Source organism: Mauremys reevesii, linkage group 16, assembly GCF_016161935.1.
Source record: "Mauremys reevesii isolate NIE-2019 linkage group 16, ASM1616193v1, whole genome shotgun sequence".
NCBI lineage: Eukaryota > Metazoa > Chordata > Testudines > Geoemydidae > Mauremys > Mauremys reevesii.
In genome coordinates this window covers 38,300,225-38,316,077 of record NC_052638.1, presented here as the reverse complement: position 1 = coordinate 38,316,077, position 15,853 = coordinate 38,300,225, and the positions used below count along the sequence as shown (strand labels likewise).

Below are 15,853 nucleotides of genomic sequence, written 5' to 3'. Positions count from 1 at the left end.
GCTGCAATTCCCCTGGTGAACGTGGTGTCTGACATAAGCAGCTTTGGTATGCTGGAAACATACCCCATGGTTATAGTTATGAGCAGTAGTTTTGTCACTGAAAACTTCAAGATAAGTCCTAGGCAGATGACAGTAATCAAAAGAAAATTCCCAAATCAGACAGACAGCAGGATAAAGTTATTTCCGCTCCATTAGTGACTGAGGAGGATGCTAAACATCATCTACTAGGCATAAACATATTTCAATGAGCAGGTCCAGATAACTTCACCCAAGAGTCCTAAAAGAGTTGGCTGAGGAGATTTCTGGCCTGTTGATGACGATAGATTTTTAATAAACACTGTAATATCAGGGAAATTCCAAAAGATGGAGAGAATGCTAATGTTGTGTCAGTATTCAAGAAGGGCAAGCACGAAGACCCAGGTCAGGCCAATTAACCTGGTATCAGTCCCGGACAAAATAATGTAAAAGTTGACACGGAATTGAATTAAAAGATAGGAATATAATTAATGCCAGTCAGCACGATTTCATGGGAAATAGATCTTGTCAAACAAACCTGATTTCATTCTTTGATGAGATTACAAGTTTGGTTGATAAAGATAACCGCATAGATAATAATACATTTAGGCTTTTGTAAGGCGTTTGATGTAGTACTACATGATATTCTGATTAATAAATTAGCACTCTGCAATATCAATGGAGCGCATATTAAATAGATTAAGAACTGCCTGACAGATCTCATAAACCAGCTGTCGGTGAGGAATTATAGAAAAGGTGTGTTTCTAGTGGGGTCCCTCAAGCAGTGGTACTAGGCTTGACACTATTCAATATTTTTATCAGTGATCTAGCAGTAAATATCAAATCACTGCTGATAAAATTTGCAGATGACAGAAAGATTGGCAGAGCGATAAATACGGAGGAGGAGAGGGCAGTTATACAGAGAGATCTGGATCAGTCAGTAAACTGGGCCCATTCAAACAAAATGTGTGATAATACAGCCAAATGCAAAGTCTAGGAACAAGGGATACAGGCCAGACCTGCGGAATGGGGAAATGTATCCCGGAAAGCAGTGACTCAGAAGGGGATTTCTGGGTCAGAGTGGCTAAGCAACTGAACATGAGTTCCAAGTGCTCTGGGGAAAAGAGCTGCTGCTATCCATGGGTGTATAAACAGGAGTAGAGAGTAGCTGTGGGGATGTGATTTTTATCTCTGTGATTTTTATCTCTGATTTTTATCGGCACTGATGAGACCGATACTGGAATGCTGCACACAATTATGATTGCATTTTAAAAAGGACGTTGAAAACATTGGAGACGGTGCAGAAACCAGTATCAAAAAAGAATCAACGGCTGAAGAAAATGCCTTGCAGTAAGAGACTTAGAGATGAGTCTGTCTAGCTGATCACAAAGAAGATTGAGAGATGACTTGATTACAGTGTATAAATGCCTTTCTGGGTGCCAAAGGGCTCTTTAATCCAGTAGAGAAAGGCCTAATGGCTGGACGCTGCAGCCTGACAAATTCAAAATGGAAATTAGGCACAAATTTTTAACAGTGAGGGCGATTTATCATGGGAACAAACTACCAAGGGAAGTGACGATTACTGCATCCTGGGTGTCTTCCAGTGAAAGTGGATACCTTTCCAGAGGGTAAACTTTAGCCAAATGCAAGTTGTTTGGTTGAACGTCAGTGTAACTGGGTGAAATTGAATAGCCTGCAATATGAGCAGATCAGGCTAGATGATCAAATGGACCTGTCTGGCCTTAAAATCTATGAATCAGTGAATATAGTTAAAATATAAAAGCCAACAAGCTGGGTTTTCTTCTTTTTGAAAAGAAAAGAATCCATTTTATGTCCAATACTCCCAACAGGTGAACTCTGCAGACATGCAGCAGTCTGAGCATTGCACGTGAGTTTCTTGTCTTGGAAAAGAATATTGTGTGTTCCTAAATTGGTTCCCATTCTCTATCCAGGCACTTCTGTAGTTGACCGTGAACATGCTGCAGATGTGCAGTTGGCTGATAAACGCCTTGCAAAAACAAGTGGTTGCCAGGATCACATTGCACATGGGCACAGTTTCCAAAATGTAGCATGCAAACTGCTGAGACACCTTGGTCCTGGCAGAGCTCTGAGACAGCCAGGTCTGCTGATCGCAGCCCTTCAGACAGGGACGGCACAGTCTCTGCAAATAAAATAAAACCACTGCAAGTCCTTTAAAGTTAGAAATCAGGGGACGAAGCAACAGGCTTGGTTCCAGCTCTGCCTGCTCCATGTGGGTGCAAGGTAAGGTGGCATGCAGACATGGCGCTCACTGCTTCATAGAGAGGAATGAGATGAAAATAGGGGTTCATACCTGCAAATGGCACAAGAAGAGATTCACCAGCAGCTTCTTATCATAGCAACCAGTGATTGATACCATCTGAATACCAGTTCTAGGAACCTGCAGTGTCTTCCAGCCGTGATCATTAATGCAGGAGCATGTACCTATTTAAGGGTTTCTCCTACCAGATTGAATGCCTCCAGCATCTCACATGTGCAATGGATTGCAAAGGGGATTGTGACACTGATGCTGCAGCTTCCTTTCATATAATGGTGATGGAGTATTGAATCTGAGCAATCAAAGCTGGCCTTCTATCCTTTTCCCCAGAGCTACAGAGGGGCTGCATGCAAAAGTCACATGCAGATGTAAAACCCCTTCCGGATTTACAGCCCTTCTGGCCTGGCCTGTGGTGTGGGGGTCTATTTCTAAAGATCTCTGTGCTTTAAAGATCATAGCTGCATTTCTGTCGGCACCACGAGGTTCATTTTATAACACCTTGGGCTCTTCATTCTCAAAGCATTTTACAAACATTCATCTTTGCAGCTCCCTAGGAGGCAGGCAAGCATTCTCATCCCCGTGGTACAGATAGGGAGACTGAGGTGGAGGGAAGTAAGTGTGTCAGGGACAGGGGTTAGAACCTGCAAGCGCCTGGCTCCCAGTCCAGTGCTCAGACCAAGTCTCTCACCACATTGTATAGCTCCTTGTATGGTTTCCAGTGCATAGCATGAAAAGGGGTTTAAACTAGTCCATTGCATTCCTTGGTAGTGACAGTTTCAGTGCCTCGGTTAGGGTTTGGCTCGGCAAAGAAAAGCTGCTATCCTGATGTGGTTCATTTGCTCAGCATTGGTTTAGAATGGGTTCTGGTCTCCTGGTTACTCGCTAGGGTTTCATCTACACTGAAGCCCTGACAGAGGGCTGGGGTTGCAATTCTCAGCTTGAGGAGATAAAAACACACACTAGCTCTCACCAAGCTACCATGCTAAAAACAAGGTAGCCATGGCAGTGTGAGCAGCGGGACGGGTTAACCACCGCAAGTACGTGCCCGTCAGAGACCCTAGGTACATACTCAAGCCAGCTAGCTCATCCCGCAGCTCGTGCTGCTGCAGCTTCCTTCATCCGGGTAGCGTGAGTATGTCTCCTCGAGCTGGGAATCACGCCTCCAGCTCCAAGTGTAGACGTACCGTGCGGCAGACTCTTGTTGAAGCTGATGGGAGTTTCTGAGTTAAGGGCCTTGGCGTTTGGCCCTCGGAGATTAAAGGGGAAGAGAAACTCATCTTCTGTCCAGAGACTGGTTCCTTTCGGTGTTTGACTCCAACCCTGCTTTATAGATGGGAGCTTACCCTTGAACTGTTCATCTGCTCCTGAGACGCGGTCTTGGAGGTGGGAGATCAGTGAGCGTGCCCAGCAGTCACTGACCCGCTCTGACCTGGCTAGAAAGACACACTAGGTCCCTGCAGTGGGACCCCTTCCCCTGTCCTTCCTTTTCTTAAAGGCCTCCAGGAGAGAGTCTGCTTTTGTGAATGTTTTTCCTCACTGAGCTGGGTTTGTATCGCTCACTTCGCAGCCCTCTGGGGGAGGAAAATCCCTAAAGCAACAACTGCCTAAAGTCCTTCCCAGGGTGGCTGGGGGCGTGTGGTAGAAATGTTTGGTTTCATACTTGGTAATTGCTTTGGAAGAACAGGAGAAGAGTTGAGATCACTGGGAAGGCGATTTTCCTGCAAGGGGGAAAGAAAAATAACAAAAATCCTTTTTTCTTCTCTCTGCCTATAATGACTTTCTTTCTTTCATCTGTTCTTCTCTTTTTCTCCATCCATATATCTTGCATGATCTTTAACATGTAACCTTTGTTGACCCTGTTTCTGCTGCCACTCCAGAGGGAACGCTGGAGAGGAAGAGGAAAAGAGGTGTGTCTGTCCGCATTACTTTGTTGCATTTTTTACAGTTGCATTGACTCACTTCAGGTCCAAACTTTGCCACCATGGTAAAATGTCTCGGATGCAGGTTGGGCTCAGAAATGCCACCTGCTCAAGTGAGAAATGGGCACAAATTCAAATCTGGCTCCACCTGCAGGAAATGGGGACAGTGCTATCAGTGAGACTAGAAGAAAACTGGAAGCAATTATATCCATAATCCTGAGATCTGCTGGTTTTTAAAACAAAACGTAATCACAGGCCGCTGCATTGAGGTCTCTCGGTAATGAACTAGCTCCGTGGTGGATAGAGCAGTTGATGGTTTGTACTTCTGTTCTCTTCTGCCACTTCACACACTGGCAGCTGAATGAGGCTCCAGTTTCATGGGCAGTTTTTGGACACGAACTGAGTCTCCCGGCATACGGGGGGGAATGTCATTCTATCCTCTCTTCCTTATTTTATTTTTTCCTTTGCTACTGACTCTGTGAAATGGTGTGGTCTGGTGAGCATTGCTTTTCTCGTGTTCAGTTCCTGATGCCTGGGCAGTGCTGAATCAAGGTATATTCAATCTCCTGCCTTAGTGCGTTTCCAACGCTGCTGTTGCTTTGAGGTTGTGAAGATGTTTTGCTGGTTTGAAATCGTGCCTTTTTATTTATTTATTTGTCTTTAAATCGTGGCTTATGTTTAAAAAAAAAAAAAAAAAGTGCCCATGGGGGGAAGCTAGCAAGTTGCATTGAGAGTTATGTTCTTGAGCTTTACAAGTTCAGGAAATGATCTACTGGGGTTCAGAGTGAGAACACTGGAATTTGGGGCTGGGGAAAGATTCTTGAAAGACTCTAAAAAAATTGTTTAGATCTTGATGTCTGATCCAGGAATAAATCATTTTAAGTGACAACAAAAAAAAGCTTCCCTGAAAAAAAGACTGTTTGGAGCTCACAGATAAGTTCTTGAAAGTGCAGCTAATGTCTGTTAGGGGAAGGAAATCAACTCAATTTGTGTAAGCAGAGCACTGCTCAGATTAGTTGCCTGGTGTGAAATTTACCCATGCACGGGGCCTAGACTAAATGGGACTTAACTGATGCAAGGTCTTGTACATCTCCTCTGCATGCAGAGGGGGATGAACGTCAACCCTCATGCATCACAAATCACACTGCTGACCAGAATTGGACATGCACCTGCTCAAACCTGGAGTTCTCTGTAGTCCAACATCCTGAGCTTGCTGGTGCATTGCCCTGCTGAGGAGCTAGAATTTTAGAAGCTCATTTTGCAGAAATATCCTTTCCCTAGTACATTGTAAATAATAGTCAAAGCTTTAATCCGCATGCCCTTCTAATAGGGATTAAGTGAAGAAACAAATCAATCTCTACAGTTCCCTTTTGTGCCAGTATAAAAATCCAAGTATTTAAGTAGACATATTTTTTTTCCTTTGCAAACACGATTTCTGAATAACAGACCTAGAAGCATCATAAATCTCCCTTGGTCACTTTGCTCTTGTTTTCTCTCAGCAAGAATATACAAAGAGGGCAGAAAAACCGAAATACGCTTCCTCTCTAACTGGGACAGTGAGATCTATATAGTTTTGCTTCCAGCATTCAAAGCACCTTGCTGATTTTCTTTCTCTGCCTTGGCAGCCTTCAGATTTAGTGCATATATTGGTTGCTATAGTGAACCTGATCCTGACAGACTTTGTGTTTTTAAACATACGCCTAAACTTTCTAGTATGGCACAGAATTTGGCCCCACAAACTCCACTGAAGCAGCTAAATCCCTTGCAGTTTCTAGGCCCAATCTTGCAAAGCTGTCTAACAAGAACTGAACACATGAGGAACGGCTTGCTGGATTGGGCCCTACATGGGAGAAGTCTGCGATAACTATGGCTAGTCACCAGTCCCAGCAGGAATTGACACTTGTTCTAGTTATGGTTACACTATGGAATTTGCTGAAGAGATAACCCTAGTGCCACCATCTATTTCCAGTTGAAGCAGCCCCTCCAACGCCAGTTAGGGTGCAGGCGAGTTAAACATGCAGTGGAAGTTTGTGTGCTGTTCCTTTTATTCTCTTTTTGCCACTCCTCTGTCGTTTCTTCTTCCTGTTCCTTTTTCCTTCCCTTTTCTTTATCCTCTTCTGAACCTTGTACATAACCCCCCACCGGATTTCTGTTCAGTAGAGGGCTGTCTGAAACCCTGGCCTCCAGTCTTCCCCATGTGCGTGTATTAAATGAGTGTAATGAACATACTTAGAATGACTTGTGTCCTGGCAGGATAGTGGCTTTGTGAAAGACCCCCTAGTAAAACATCTGTATGGGGAGCCCCACAATCTCCTCCTGTTTTAGTTTTGAATGCACACAGTAACCTCTCATGGGCAATATGTGAGAGGGAGCGTACAAAAAAGGTGCTGGCTATGACCGAAATACAACAGGCTGATTTAGTTTCATGGTCAAACATGTCTCGATGTACTTGCATCTAGCTCCTGGGACTAATGTAATGTTCACTGATAATGAAATGCTCGGCAAGAACACACATGCTGTGTGTAGTCTAGGTGATTGCGTCTGGCAATCCGCTCGGTTTTATCTCCGCGCTCCTCACTAATGAGAGGAGGGAGTGGATGCAGATTTGTTGGGTAAAGAGCTCAAAATACAGTCCAAAAGGTGCTGATCCGCCGGTGCTGTTGGGTATCATCTGCCATGGCGCTTGCGCTTCAAAGTATTAATTATTTCAAGGCTTTGTCAGTTCCCTCAAATGGGAATTCAACAAAACTAGATCCTGTTTTCAAGGTTTACTATTTTGAAAGTGAAGTTGCAGTGGCAATAAACTTCAGTGACCTTGCTAGACCTCCGGAGGCAAGTTGAGACCATATCATCTAGCTCAAAATATTCCTCAGAGAATGCAGGCGACATGGCTAGCGTTGCGTACTGAGCCCTCAGTAATCCTCACGGGGAGGACTGTGATGTCTCATTTCAAACTCCCTCGAATCAAACTCCATTGATTCGTCAGCTCCCTTCTATTTGATGATTGCCAGCCCACAAAGCCTGTCGGACCTTGCTCACAATGGCCCACTGTGACGTGCCATGCAGCTTAATCTGGAGCGCAGCATAGTAATTAAGGTAGTTGCCTGAGTCATGTGACTGCAGCTCATGGGGAAAAGGAGGCATAACAGACGCCTTTTCCCTTGTTTTTTTTGTTATCCAGGAGTTCAGATCTCTCTGCATCTTATTTTTTAGGGGGTGGGGTGAACCTTGACTGAATCCTGGTCTAAGCCACAGCAGCACAGCCAGGGCACTGGAGCTGTGCCGCTAGGGTGTAGACACTTCCTACGTCCACGGAAGGGGTATTTCCCCTCTGCGAGAGGTGGTAGCTACATCGACCCAGCTGTGTCAGCAGTGGGGGTTAAGGCAAACTATCTTTGATGCACAGGGCATGAAATTTTTCACAGCCCCGAGCGATGTAGCTGGGTGGATCTAATTTTTAGAAGCCGACCGGGCCTAAACACATGTTACACCGATTTAAATAAATCCATTAAGCCCCCCATCCCCTTTAGTTAAACTAGCGCAGGCTGGTATGTAGACTGGGCCTGAGACGTGGGTGAATACTTTACCTTCATGCTACTGCTTTCAGGGACTGCTGCTCCCAGACGGTGAACCCCCAACATCCACCCCCAGTAACAGTGGCATTAAAGGCAGATTTCAGAGCTGCGTGTGGCAGGCACATGCTGATGTGTCCGTGCTCCCAAACTCACCCTTTTGTCATCGGCGTAGGAACTCGTTTTCGTGAACAATAAAGCAAGGCACTGCAGATTTCCCTCACAACTGCAGTAAATACCTACAGTGTCTGCCAGCTCCAGCCTAGGGAGGGCTCAGCCATTTGCCCAGAAGAGAGAGAGCAGGGCACGGAGGCAGGTGTTCTGCACCTGTGATCTCCTCCAGGCTGCCTTGATATATTCTTTATCAGCTCCACAGTTCCTACAAGCCTGCTGCTGGGTCTCGGCAGCCAGCAGGGTTTGGATGGATGTGAGGGTAGGGAGGGGAGGCTGCACGGGGACTTCCCGCTACAAGATCTGTTCCTGTGGTTGCAGGGAGAAGTGGTGTCACATGACCCAGGAGGAGCGTGACGACAGCCTACGGTTTAACGAGAACATCACTTTTGGGCAGCTTGGGTAAGGCACACGCTAATTGACTAATGCCTGCGTCTGGGTGGCCAGAAGGAGCCTGTCCATTGTCGTCATGGACAAAATCTCAATAAAAAGAGATGGGGACAGAGCTGCGAAGCTTGGAGCGGGGCCCAAGCATTCAGATTTAGGGCTTTGGGTCGGGTCTCTCTCTGATAACGAAGAACAGAAATTGTCTGTCTGAGGGGATGAACAAACTGACGCCAAAGCAAAGAGGTTATTGGGCCGTTGGCGTTTCCTTCCTTGATTAAACAGCTTCGGTGGTGGAGCCGAATGCTGTCACGGAAATGCTGTCACTCCTGTATTGAGACTGTATTGGAAAACACTAGTGGTTTTTTAAAACTATATAAAGATTCTCAGAACCAGCATTCTAGTGTCCAGGGTTTTCCAGCCCCATTTCCTCATGCCTACCCCCTCCTAAGAGCAAACACAAGGATTCTCCCACCTTGATAGGAAGAAATCCACTAAGTTCCTCTCGCCCATGGCTCGGACTGGGATTGGAAGACCCCTCCCCTTTGCCCTTGTCACTCTTGTCAGGTGGGGGCTGAAATGGGGTTACCTTGATGGCTGCTGCGGGTGGGGGAAAGAGGGAGAGTTCAACAGACACCCCCAGATTGGTGGGGAAGGTGAGAGGTGCTTTGCAGCCATCAGGGGGTGTACGTTGAACTCTAGAGCAGGGGGTTTCACCTGTTCCAGACCAGGACCCCTGCCCCATGTAGCAATACAGGAAGGGCGGGGTATGCCCACCCCCGACGCCTGTTCCAACCCCTGGACTGTAAGGGAGGCCCGATCCCAACACCCGCCGCCTTTTAGGGCGTCCCAGAGCCCAGCTCTGCAGTTAGGCCCAGCCCTACTGGCCAGTTAGTGAAGTGGGAGGCGGGAGTGGTGAGAGGAGGGCCGGGGGCTCCATGGTGACTCTCGGCAGTGCCCGTGCCATGTCCGTCTCCTCTTCCCCAGCACCTTCACTCACAACATGTTGGCGTTCGGCCTGAGCAAGAAGCTCTGCAACGACTTCCTGAAGAAGCAGGCCGTGATCGGCAACCTGGATGAAGGTAGAGCAGGCGCGGGAGCTGTGCGCTGGAGCCCAGCACCACCTTCCAGCGGGAGGGGAATGTGGCTGGTGGGGAAGTAATTGATTTCCAAGATGGCTTCCATTCCTAGCGACAGACACATGCCAGGAGAATCCAGTTGCAATGGTGGAAGAGAGGGTGTATCTGTCAAATACTGTGGGTATCCTGGGCAAAGAGCACTGGCTCCTCCTAATCTATGGCAAGCTCAGAATATTTCACCGTATTCTCACTGACACTGTCTGAAATGCTTGGCATGTTTCTTAACGTACAGGATGGGTCAGGTTCGGAGTGCAGCGCTGCTGGAATCAATGGGGCCAGACCCCCAGATGGGGTGCCAGATTCCCTGCTGGTGTGAACTGCTGCAGCTTCATTGGAGTAAATAGGGCCAGATCCCCAGCTGGTGCAAATAGGCACAATGCCATTGATTTAAATGGGGTTGGATCCCCAGTGGGGGTCAGTTAAGGTAGCTCAGGGCGATTACGGTGGCGAGGTGCCACTTCACACCAGTTCCCAATCTAGCCGTGTGTATCGTTGGTTTGTTTACAGTTCAAGACTCACGTGGGGAAACTCACCATCCAGTAGTTTCTAAACCAAATAAAAAACAAAAATGCTGGTACCTTGCTAGTTGTGTCACTGCCTTGATTTATTTAAAAAGCCCCCAGAACCTTTAGGACAGGGTACCACCATCCCTCTCCTTTCATGTTATCAGAATGATGAACCGTGGCCTCCCAATCTCATTTTCTCTTTGCATTGCAGAGCAAAACAAGCTGCTTAGTGATCACATCGAGCAAATGGCTGCCGAATAGCCGTCTGGCCTGTGTCCGGCGTTTGGAGAGAGGCGCGGCAGTGGGTGTGGGTGCGGACTGGGAGGACTCCTCCTCCTCCAAGACCACCCACAACTGAAGATGGGCTGCGTAAAACCACCGCAATAAACCTGCATGATTGTCAGCAAACCTTAGAGCTGCGCTGTGCAGCCCGTAGAAATAGGAGCTCAAACAAAACCAACCCTTTTCAGATGCTCCTTCATCCCTGAGCCCCGTCACATTGTCCGAGTCGAATATTCCAAGAGGTGTTTTTGTCTGTAAAATGGAGTAACTGCTCAAGATCCCTGTGTGTTTATGTGGGCTCGGGGAAGGGGCAGGATTGCTGTATCCCAGGCACCAAGGAGGTGCCTTGCACTGGCCATGCTGCTGAAAACTTTGTTTCCTGATGTGACTGCTTCAGTAGCCAACAGCTGATGAGGTCAAGAGATACTGTAGGCAGGGTGGGGGGTTGGATGTAAAGGGTGGGAATTAAATGGTAGCACTAGGTGCTTGTTACTTTAGAAGGTTGGTACCCAGCGGCTAATCCAGGTGAAAACAGGACTCTAAGCCCCCCAGCTCAGAGATCAAGAGCTGTACCCTCCTTGTAGTGCGTTGTGCACTGAAAGCTTATCCACGACAGCTGCACCCTGCGTTTTGCTCTGACAGATTAGCAGCTGCTGCGATAAGAACCAGCTTTGAGATCAGAGCGATCTGTCCCATCATCTGGTTTGACCTGCTGTTCTGCAGTGAGATGGGCTGCCGCCCTTGCAGTTTGCACAGAAAGGAAATGTTGATTACTTCCATTATTGGGGCTAGAGAGGGAGAGAATTCTTTAGTGACAAAATCTGGGCAGATGGGACCGCTCTGGGAGAGGGTAGGAGACTGATCGTGGCGCCGCAGGTAGTCTGATTTTGTGTCAAAATGCATTTCATTTCTATCTGAAAACGTCCCTCTTGGTCTGGGCAATAAGCAGGCGTAGAGAAACTCATGCAGATCTTTCTGCTGCAGTCAGAGAAACGCAGTATCTGGCTAACCAGCCCCCTCCTTCAATACAAAGATTCTTCCACGGTGACCCTTGGAGAACATGATTGTATTTGCTTCAAGGGAAGCGGGTGAAGTTTGTACATCTCAGTGTGAGGGCAAATAAAGGACCTTCCTTAGTACGCGCGATAGACTGGTGGCAGCCTTGTTGCGGGGATTCTGCAGAGGTCCACAGCCGTCAGTTGGAGAGAGGAGGAGAGGGGTTGCTTTGCTTGGGTTCTGCTGGTAGAGATGGTAAAGCAGCAGCAGGACGACCTTCTCCCTTCTGCATTTCCTCTTGCAGATTCTAAATTGCTCTGAAAATCCTCCAGGTGGCACCTTCCCACCTGGTCCCCTCCCCTAGAGTTTCACCCCATTTCAGTTCGCTTGGTGGAGCAATGGAGTGGAGTTCAAGGCTTGGGCGTGGAACTATATGGGATGAGAGTCTGGCCCCCAGGTGGGGGAGGAACTCTGGGGCAGGAGGCGCCCCAAAAATGATTGGAGCATGACGTGTCCTTGTGACTTGCCCCAATACATAATAAACCCAGGATAATTTTCCTGTTAACCACCGCTTCCAGCCACCAGTTTTTCAGATGGACCAGGCCAGACTGATGCATGTCTGTCTGTCTACTTCCAGAGCAGGTGCAGCCTGCTCACCTCCAGGGTGCTAGTGAGTCACTCAGCCTCTGGGCTTTCTCCATGCCAGGCTACAGATCGTGCTGTTCTTGTTCCAAGTGGAAACAAAATATTAATCTTATTATTTTCCCACAAATGTAATCATCCTCCGTTCTCCTTCCTGACCCCTCCCATACCAATCAGCTTCATGAGCCATCCTGAAATGGCCTTTTGTAAATACTCATTTTATTCCTGGCCTTGAGTGACTCCAGCCTCCTGGATATATTGTAATCAGTAGAGCAGAGTACACAGACTTTCATTTCTTTCTGGGTCCCTTGTTACCAGAGTGGCATGCAGCTTGCGTCAGTGAATCGTGGGTGTCAAGTGTTTAGAGAGGGATGGAGTGATTAGAATTATCCAGGTATAATACCAGTGACTTTAAAAGAGGCCCCAGACTTTACTATGTAAACTTTTTTTTTTTTTTTTGGTAGGTGCAGATGGCTAGATAAAAATGGGAACTTTGTAGCAAAACTCAGGGACCTTAGAGATCAGTGCTGGAATTTCTTCTAGAAAAGCCTTATGCAAGGGAAATGGGATTGCTTCTCCCGTGGGAACATAAGGCGTGTCGGAAGCCCACGTTAAAGGCTGTGGCGCACAGAGACATGCAAAAGGCAGGCAAGCTTTGAGCCCCTTCATGTGCTCGGTGGCTGTCAAACAAGGATTTACAGCCTAGCACACGCTAATTTACAATAGAAATCGTGCAGTTGTCTGCTTCAGAAAATGAAATGCTTCTTGTGTTGTGATGTTCAGGTGACCATTTTGCTGTGTGTGTTCAGTGCTTTGTCTCTCTTCACAAGTATTACCGTGGCTGAACTCTGTGTTTACATGAGCCTGCGTTTCAAGGGATGTTTGTCCAGGGCTGCTCTGTGCTCTCGGTTACGTCCTGTAAGATTAATTCATAGTGTCGCAGGTTTGTTTTAATGCAGCCTCTTGACTTGTTGGCCCTGCAGTGTAACTTCCTAAATCTATAGAATGGTATTTAACATCGTGAGTAACCTCTCTGCGAATATTCCCAGTCACGTTGAGATTTTGAAGTGCTCTGTGATTCTTCCTAGCCCCCAAAGCAAGCCAGTAACCGTAGACTGATGCTCAGGAAATGAAAAAATGTCCTACGTAGATGTTCGTAAAAGTGCTAAAGTCTCCTTGGAGTGTCAGAAGCAGCGGCATTTGGTGTTGGGTATGCGACCAAATATTGTGGTGTTCATGAGCTCCGGGGTGGGTGATCCTTTTCCTGCAGATTGCAAATGCAGTAGATCTGCTGCTTCTGATCCATGCCAGTTTTGGTGTGTCCATGTTGTCGTCAGTTACTTACTACTAAGACTTGTTGTTCATCATGCGTTAATAGGAGAAGTCCGTGCTTCCGTCCTGGGTTAAAAGGCAGAAGCCACGACTAAGTGCAAATGGGAGAGATCCCAGAGCAGTCTAAGGAGAACGTGCTTTAGGGTTTGTTTGTTTTTTCCAATATTATTAAGTGGGAACAGCTGAGTAGCACAAGGCAGTAAAGTCCTCTGTGTTCCCCACACCTCCCAGAGTTGCCTCTCTTTGCCCATGCTATCTAGCAAACAGCCCAGTTGCCAAGCGTCGCCCACTGTCACAGTCCCCTGCCTCAGCCCTTTCAGGTCAGAGCTGCTTTGTGCCAAGTACACCTCTGGGGAATACCCTAGTCACTGCTCTCTTGCGAGGCTCCCGAGACTCCCCTCCTCTGTGGAATGCGGGAGAGCTGAGGCACTCAGGCTCCCGGAAAGCTTGACAAATGGCGGATGCTTCCCAATAACCTCTCCCCCCCACCTCCTCTCCGAGACACCCAAGGATGGAGTAAGAGGGGAGTTGTGCCAGCCTTGCAGGGTCCTTGTCCCCACTTGGAAAAGAGGCAGACATCTGGGATCCAGTGGCCATCCATGACAGGTGACCAGCCTGACTCATAGGGCTGTATCTCCTCTCCTGGGCCTGTCCAGCATATGGACGTAAAGGTCAGCTCCTTGCTTGCTGTTGGATTGGGAGCAGCCACAGAGACACACACACCCCCCGCTCAGGGTCTCCGGAGTGCTCTGCTGGGAGAGAGGCTTGGTTCCCTGCGGAAGTTAAGTTAGGAGACCACTGTCTGTGGAGCAGCCAGCTGGATTGGAGGGAGATCTTGACTCCATTAGCCAGGGCCAGCGAAGCACTCAAGCCATATGCAAAACTTTAATCATGTGACTAGACCTAATGACATCACGTGATCAAAGTTGCACACATAGGTATGTAAGCACTAGGCTGGCTCAGGGCCCCCAGCCCAGATGACCTTTCCCATCAGTTGTTTTAGTTTATTAACTTTACCCCCTTTCTTCTCCCAAGCTGCGTCTTCGGGGGTAACCTCCTGCCCCTCAGCACCATGCAAGGTCATGTTGGCGCGATGAGGATTTTAATGTCGTGAGATTCATCTCCATAGCAAGGAGCTGCTGAGTCAAACCCTCCCTGTAATTATCGGCCTTGGGAGCTGCAGCACCTGTTTAAACAAGGCTTCAGAAATGAGCTTTGCTATGTAGTTTTTCCTTCCCCAGCGCCACCCTCCAGATCCAGGTAGAAATGCGTTGACTTTGGTGTGTGTCAGTGTCTCTGGCATAGGCTGAGCCTTGCGTTTCTGAGCCAGAGTAAATACAGTGATGAGTGGGGGGTTGGGGCAGCGATGAGACCCATTTTAAAATCCCCTCTGTGCCGCATGGAGAAAGGGCTTTGGCAAAGTCCGTTTCAGGTTTGTGCTGCTCAAGCTGTGGAGGCTGGTTTTAGATTTCACCTTGGAGATGCAGTAGAAGTGATGAAGGCCCTCATCTTCACTAGCGTGTCAGGAAAAGTAACCCCCAGCCGAGATGACCAGCACCCCAAGACAGCGCTCAGCCTGCGAGAGAGAGTTTGACAAATTGGCCTGTTTTTCCCCTTTGAGATCTCTCGAGACACACGAGGAATGATTGCAAACCGCCAAGGTGAATGAGAAGGGTTCGATCTGTACAAATACATGGGGCTTGAGCCCCTCGCTCTGAAGTGTGCAGCATTGCCAAGCATCTCAATTGTACACATTACTTTTGGTACCTAACCCCCAGGCGGACTCCTGTGGGACGTACTTATCCGTAATTGTGCAAATGTGGTACTGAACTTGGGGGAAAGCCAGGCCCAAGAGAACTGGGAGCACACACTCTGCTCTGTCCTAATTCCCAAAGGGGGGATGAATTTGAATGTTGCATCACCTAACTAAAATTCAGTGGTTGTCGCTTTCCTAAGGATTGCTGGTATGGGATGTATTAGCCTAGAATTGTGTTGTTTGGGGAGAAATTGCTCCTCTAGGAATGTAGCCTGCACTTAGAATTTTATTCTGCTTATTGATGGGTTGATGGACATAGGGGCAGCTGCAGCAGTGAACTCTCCACCCTTGGCTGGTAGCTGATGATCGTCAAAGTGTAGCATACAGTATGTCTGATCTCAATCTCTCTCTCTGTCATTTTTTCTTTCCTGAATTCTGCTGTTTTCTTCCAACACTAGAAAAGTTTAGCAGTGAAAACATGTTATTTGCACGTGTATTTTTTCTAAAAAATATAAAATTTAAAAAAAACCCAACGCAAATGCAAAGAAAATGTTTAAATGTATTGCCCCACGTTACAGAATGTTTGCTTCCATTGGGGTTTCAAATGCTGTATTTTACTCTTTGTATAAATATAATTATATATATATATATATATTTGGTCTGAGTTTGACTTTGACACTGTATTTAACACTTACTGCCATATCATTTGCGGAGGGTGATTGTTAGACAATTGATGTGTTGTACTGGGATTATGTAACTTGATTTCCCAAGTGATCTTTGTTTAAGGATTTTGTTTGAGAATATTTTAAGCCTGAAGACTGAGAGGGCTAAATAATGCATTCC

At 47.2% G+C, this 15,853-nt stretch overlaps 1 protein-coding gene across 7 annotated transcripts in view; it reads left to right on the top strand.

The window, feature by feature from the left end:
- KIAA0513 (KIAA0513 ortholog) overlaps positions 1–15,656 on the top strand; it is an 81,319-nt gene extending 65,663 nt beyond the window's left edge. For 5 of the 7 annotated variants that reach the window (XM_039503191.1, XM_039503192.1, XM_039503193.1 and 2 more), the window contains one exon: positions 4,189–4,477. In XM_039503191.1, coding sequence (XP_039359125.1) covers positions 4,189–4,444 — 256 coding nt within the window. In that variant the 3' untranslated portion in view covers positions 4,445–4,477. Of the gene's footprint in view, positions 1–4,188; positions 4,478–8,294; positions 8,376–9,344; positions 9,440–10,213 lie in introns of those variants that run through there. The other 2 variants (XM_039503197.1, XM_039503196.1) reach the window with 2 other exon arrangements.
- Positions 15,657–15,853: the final 197 nt, after the last annotated feature.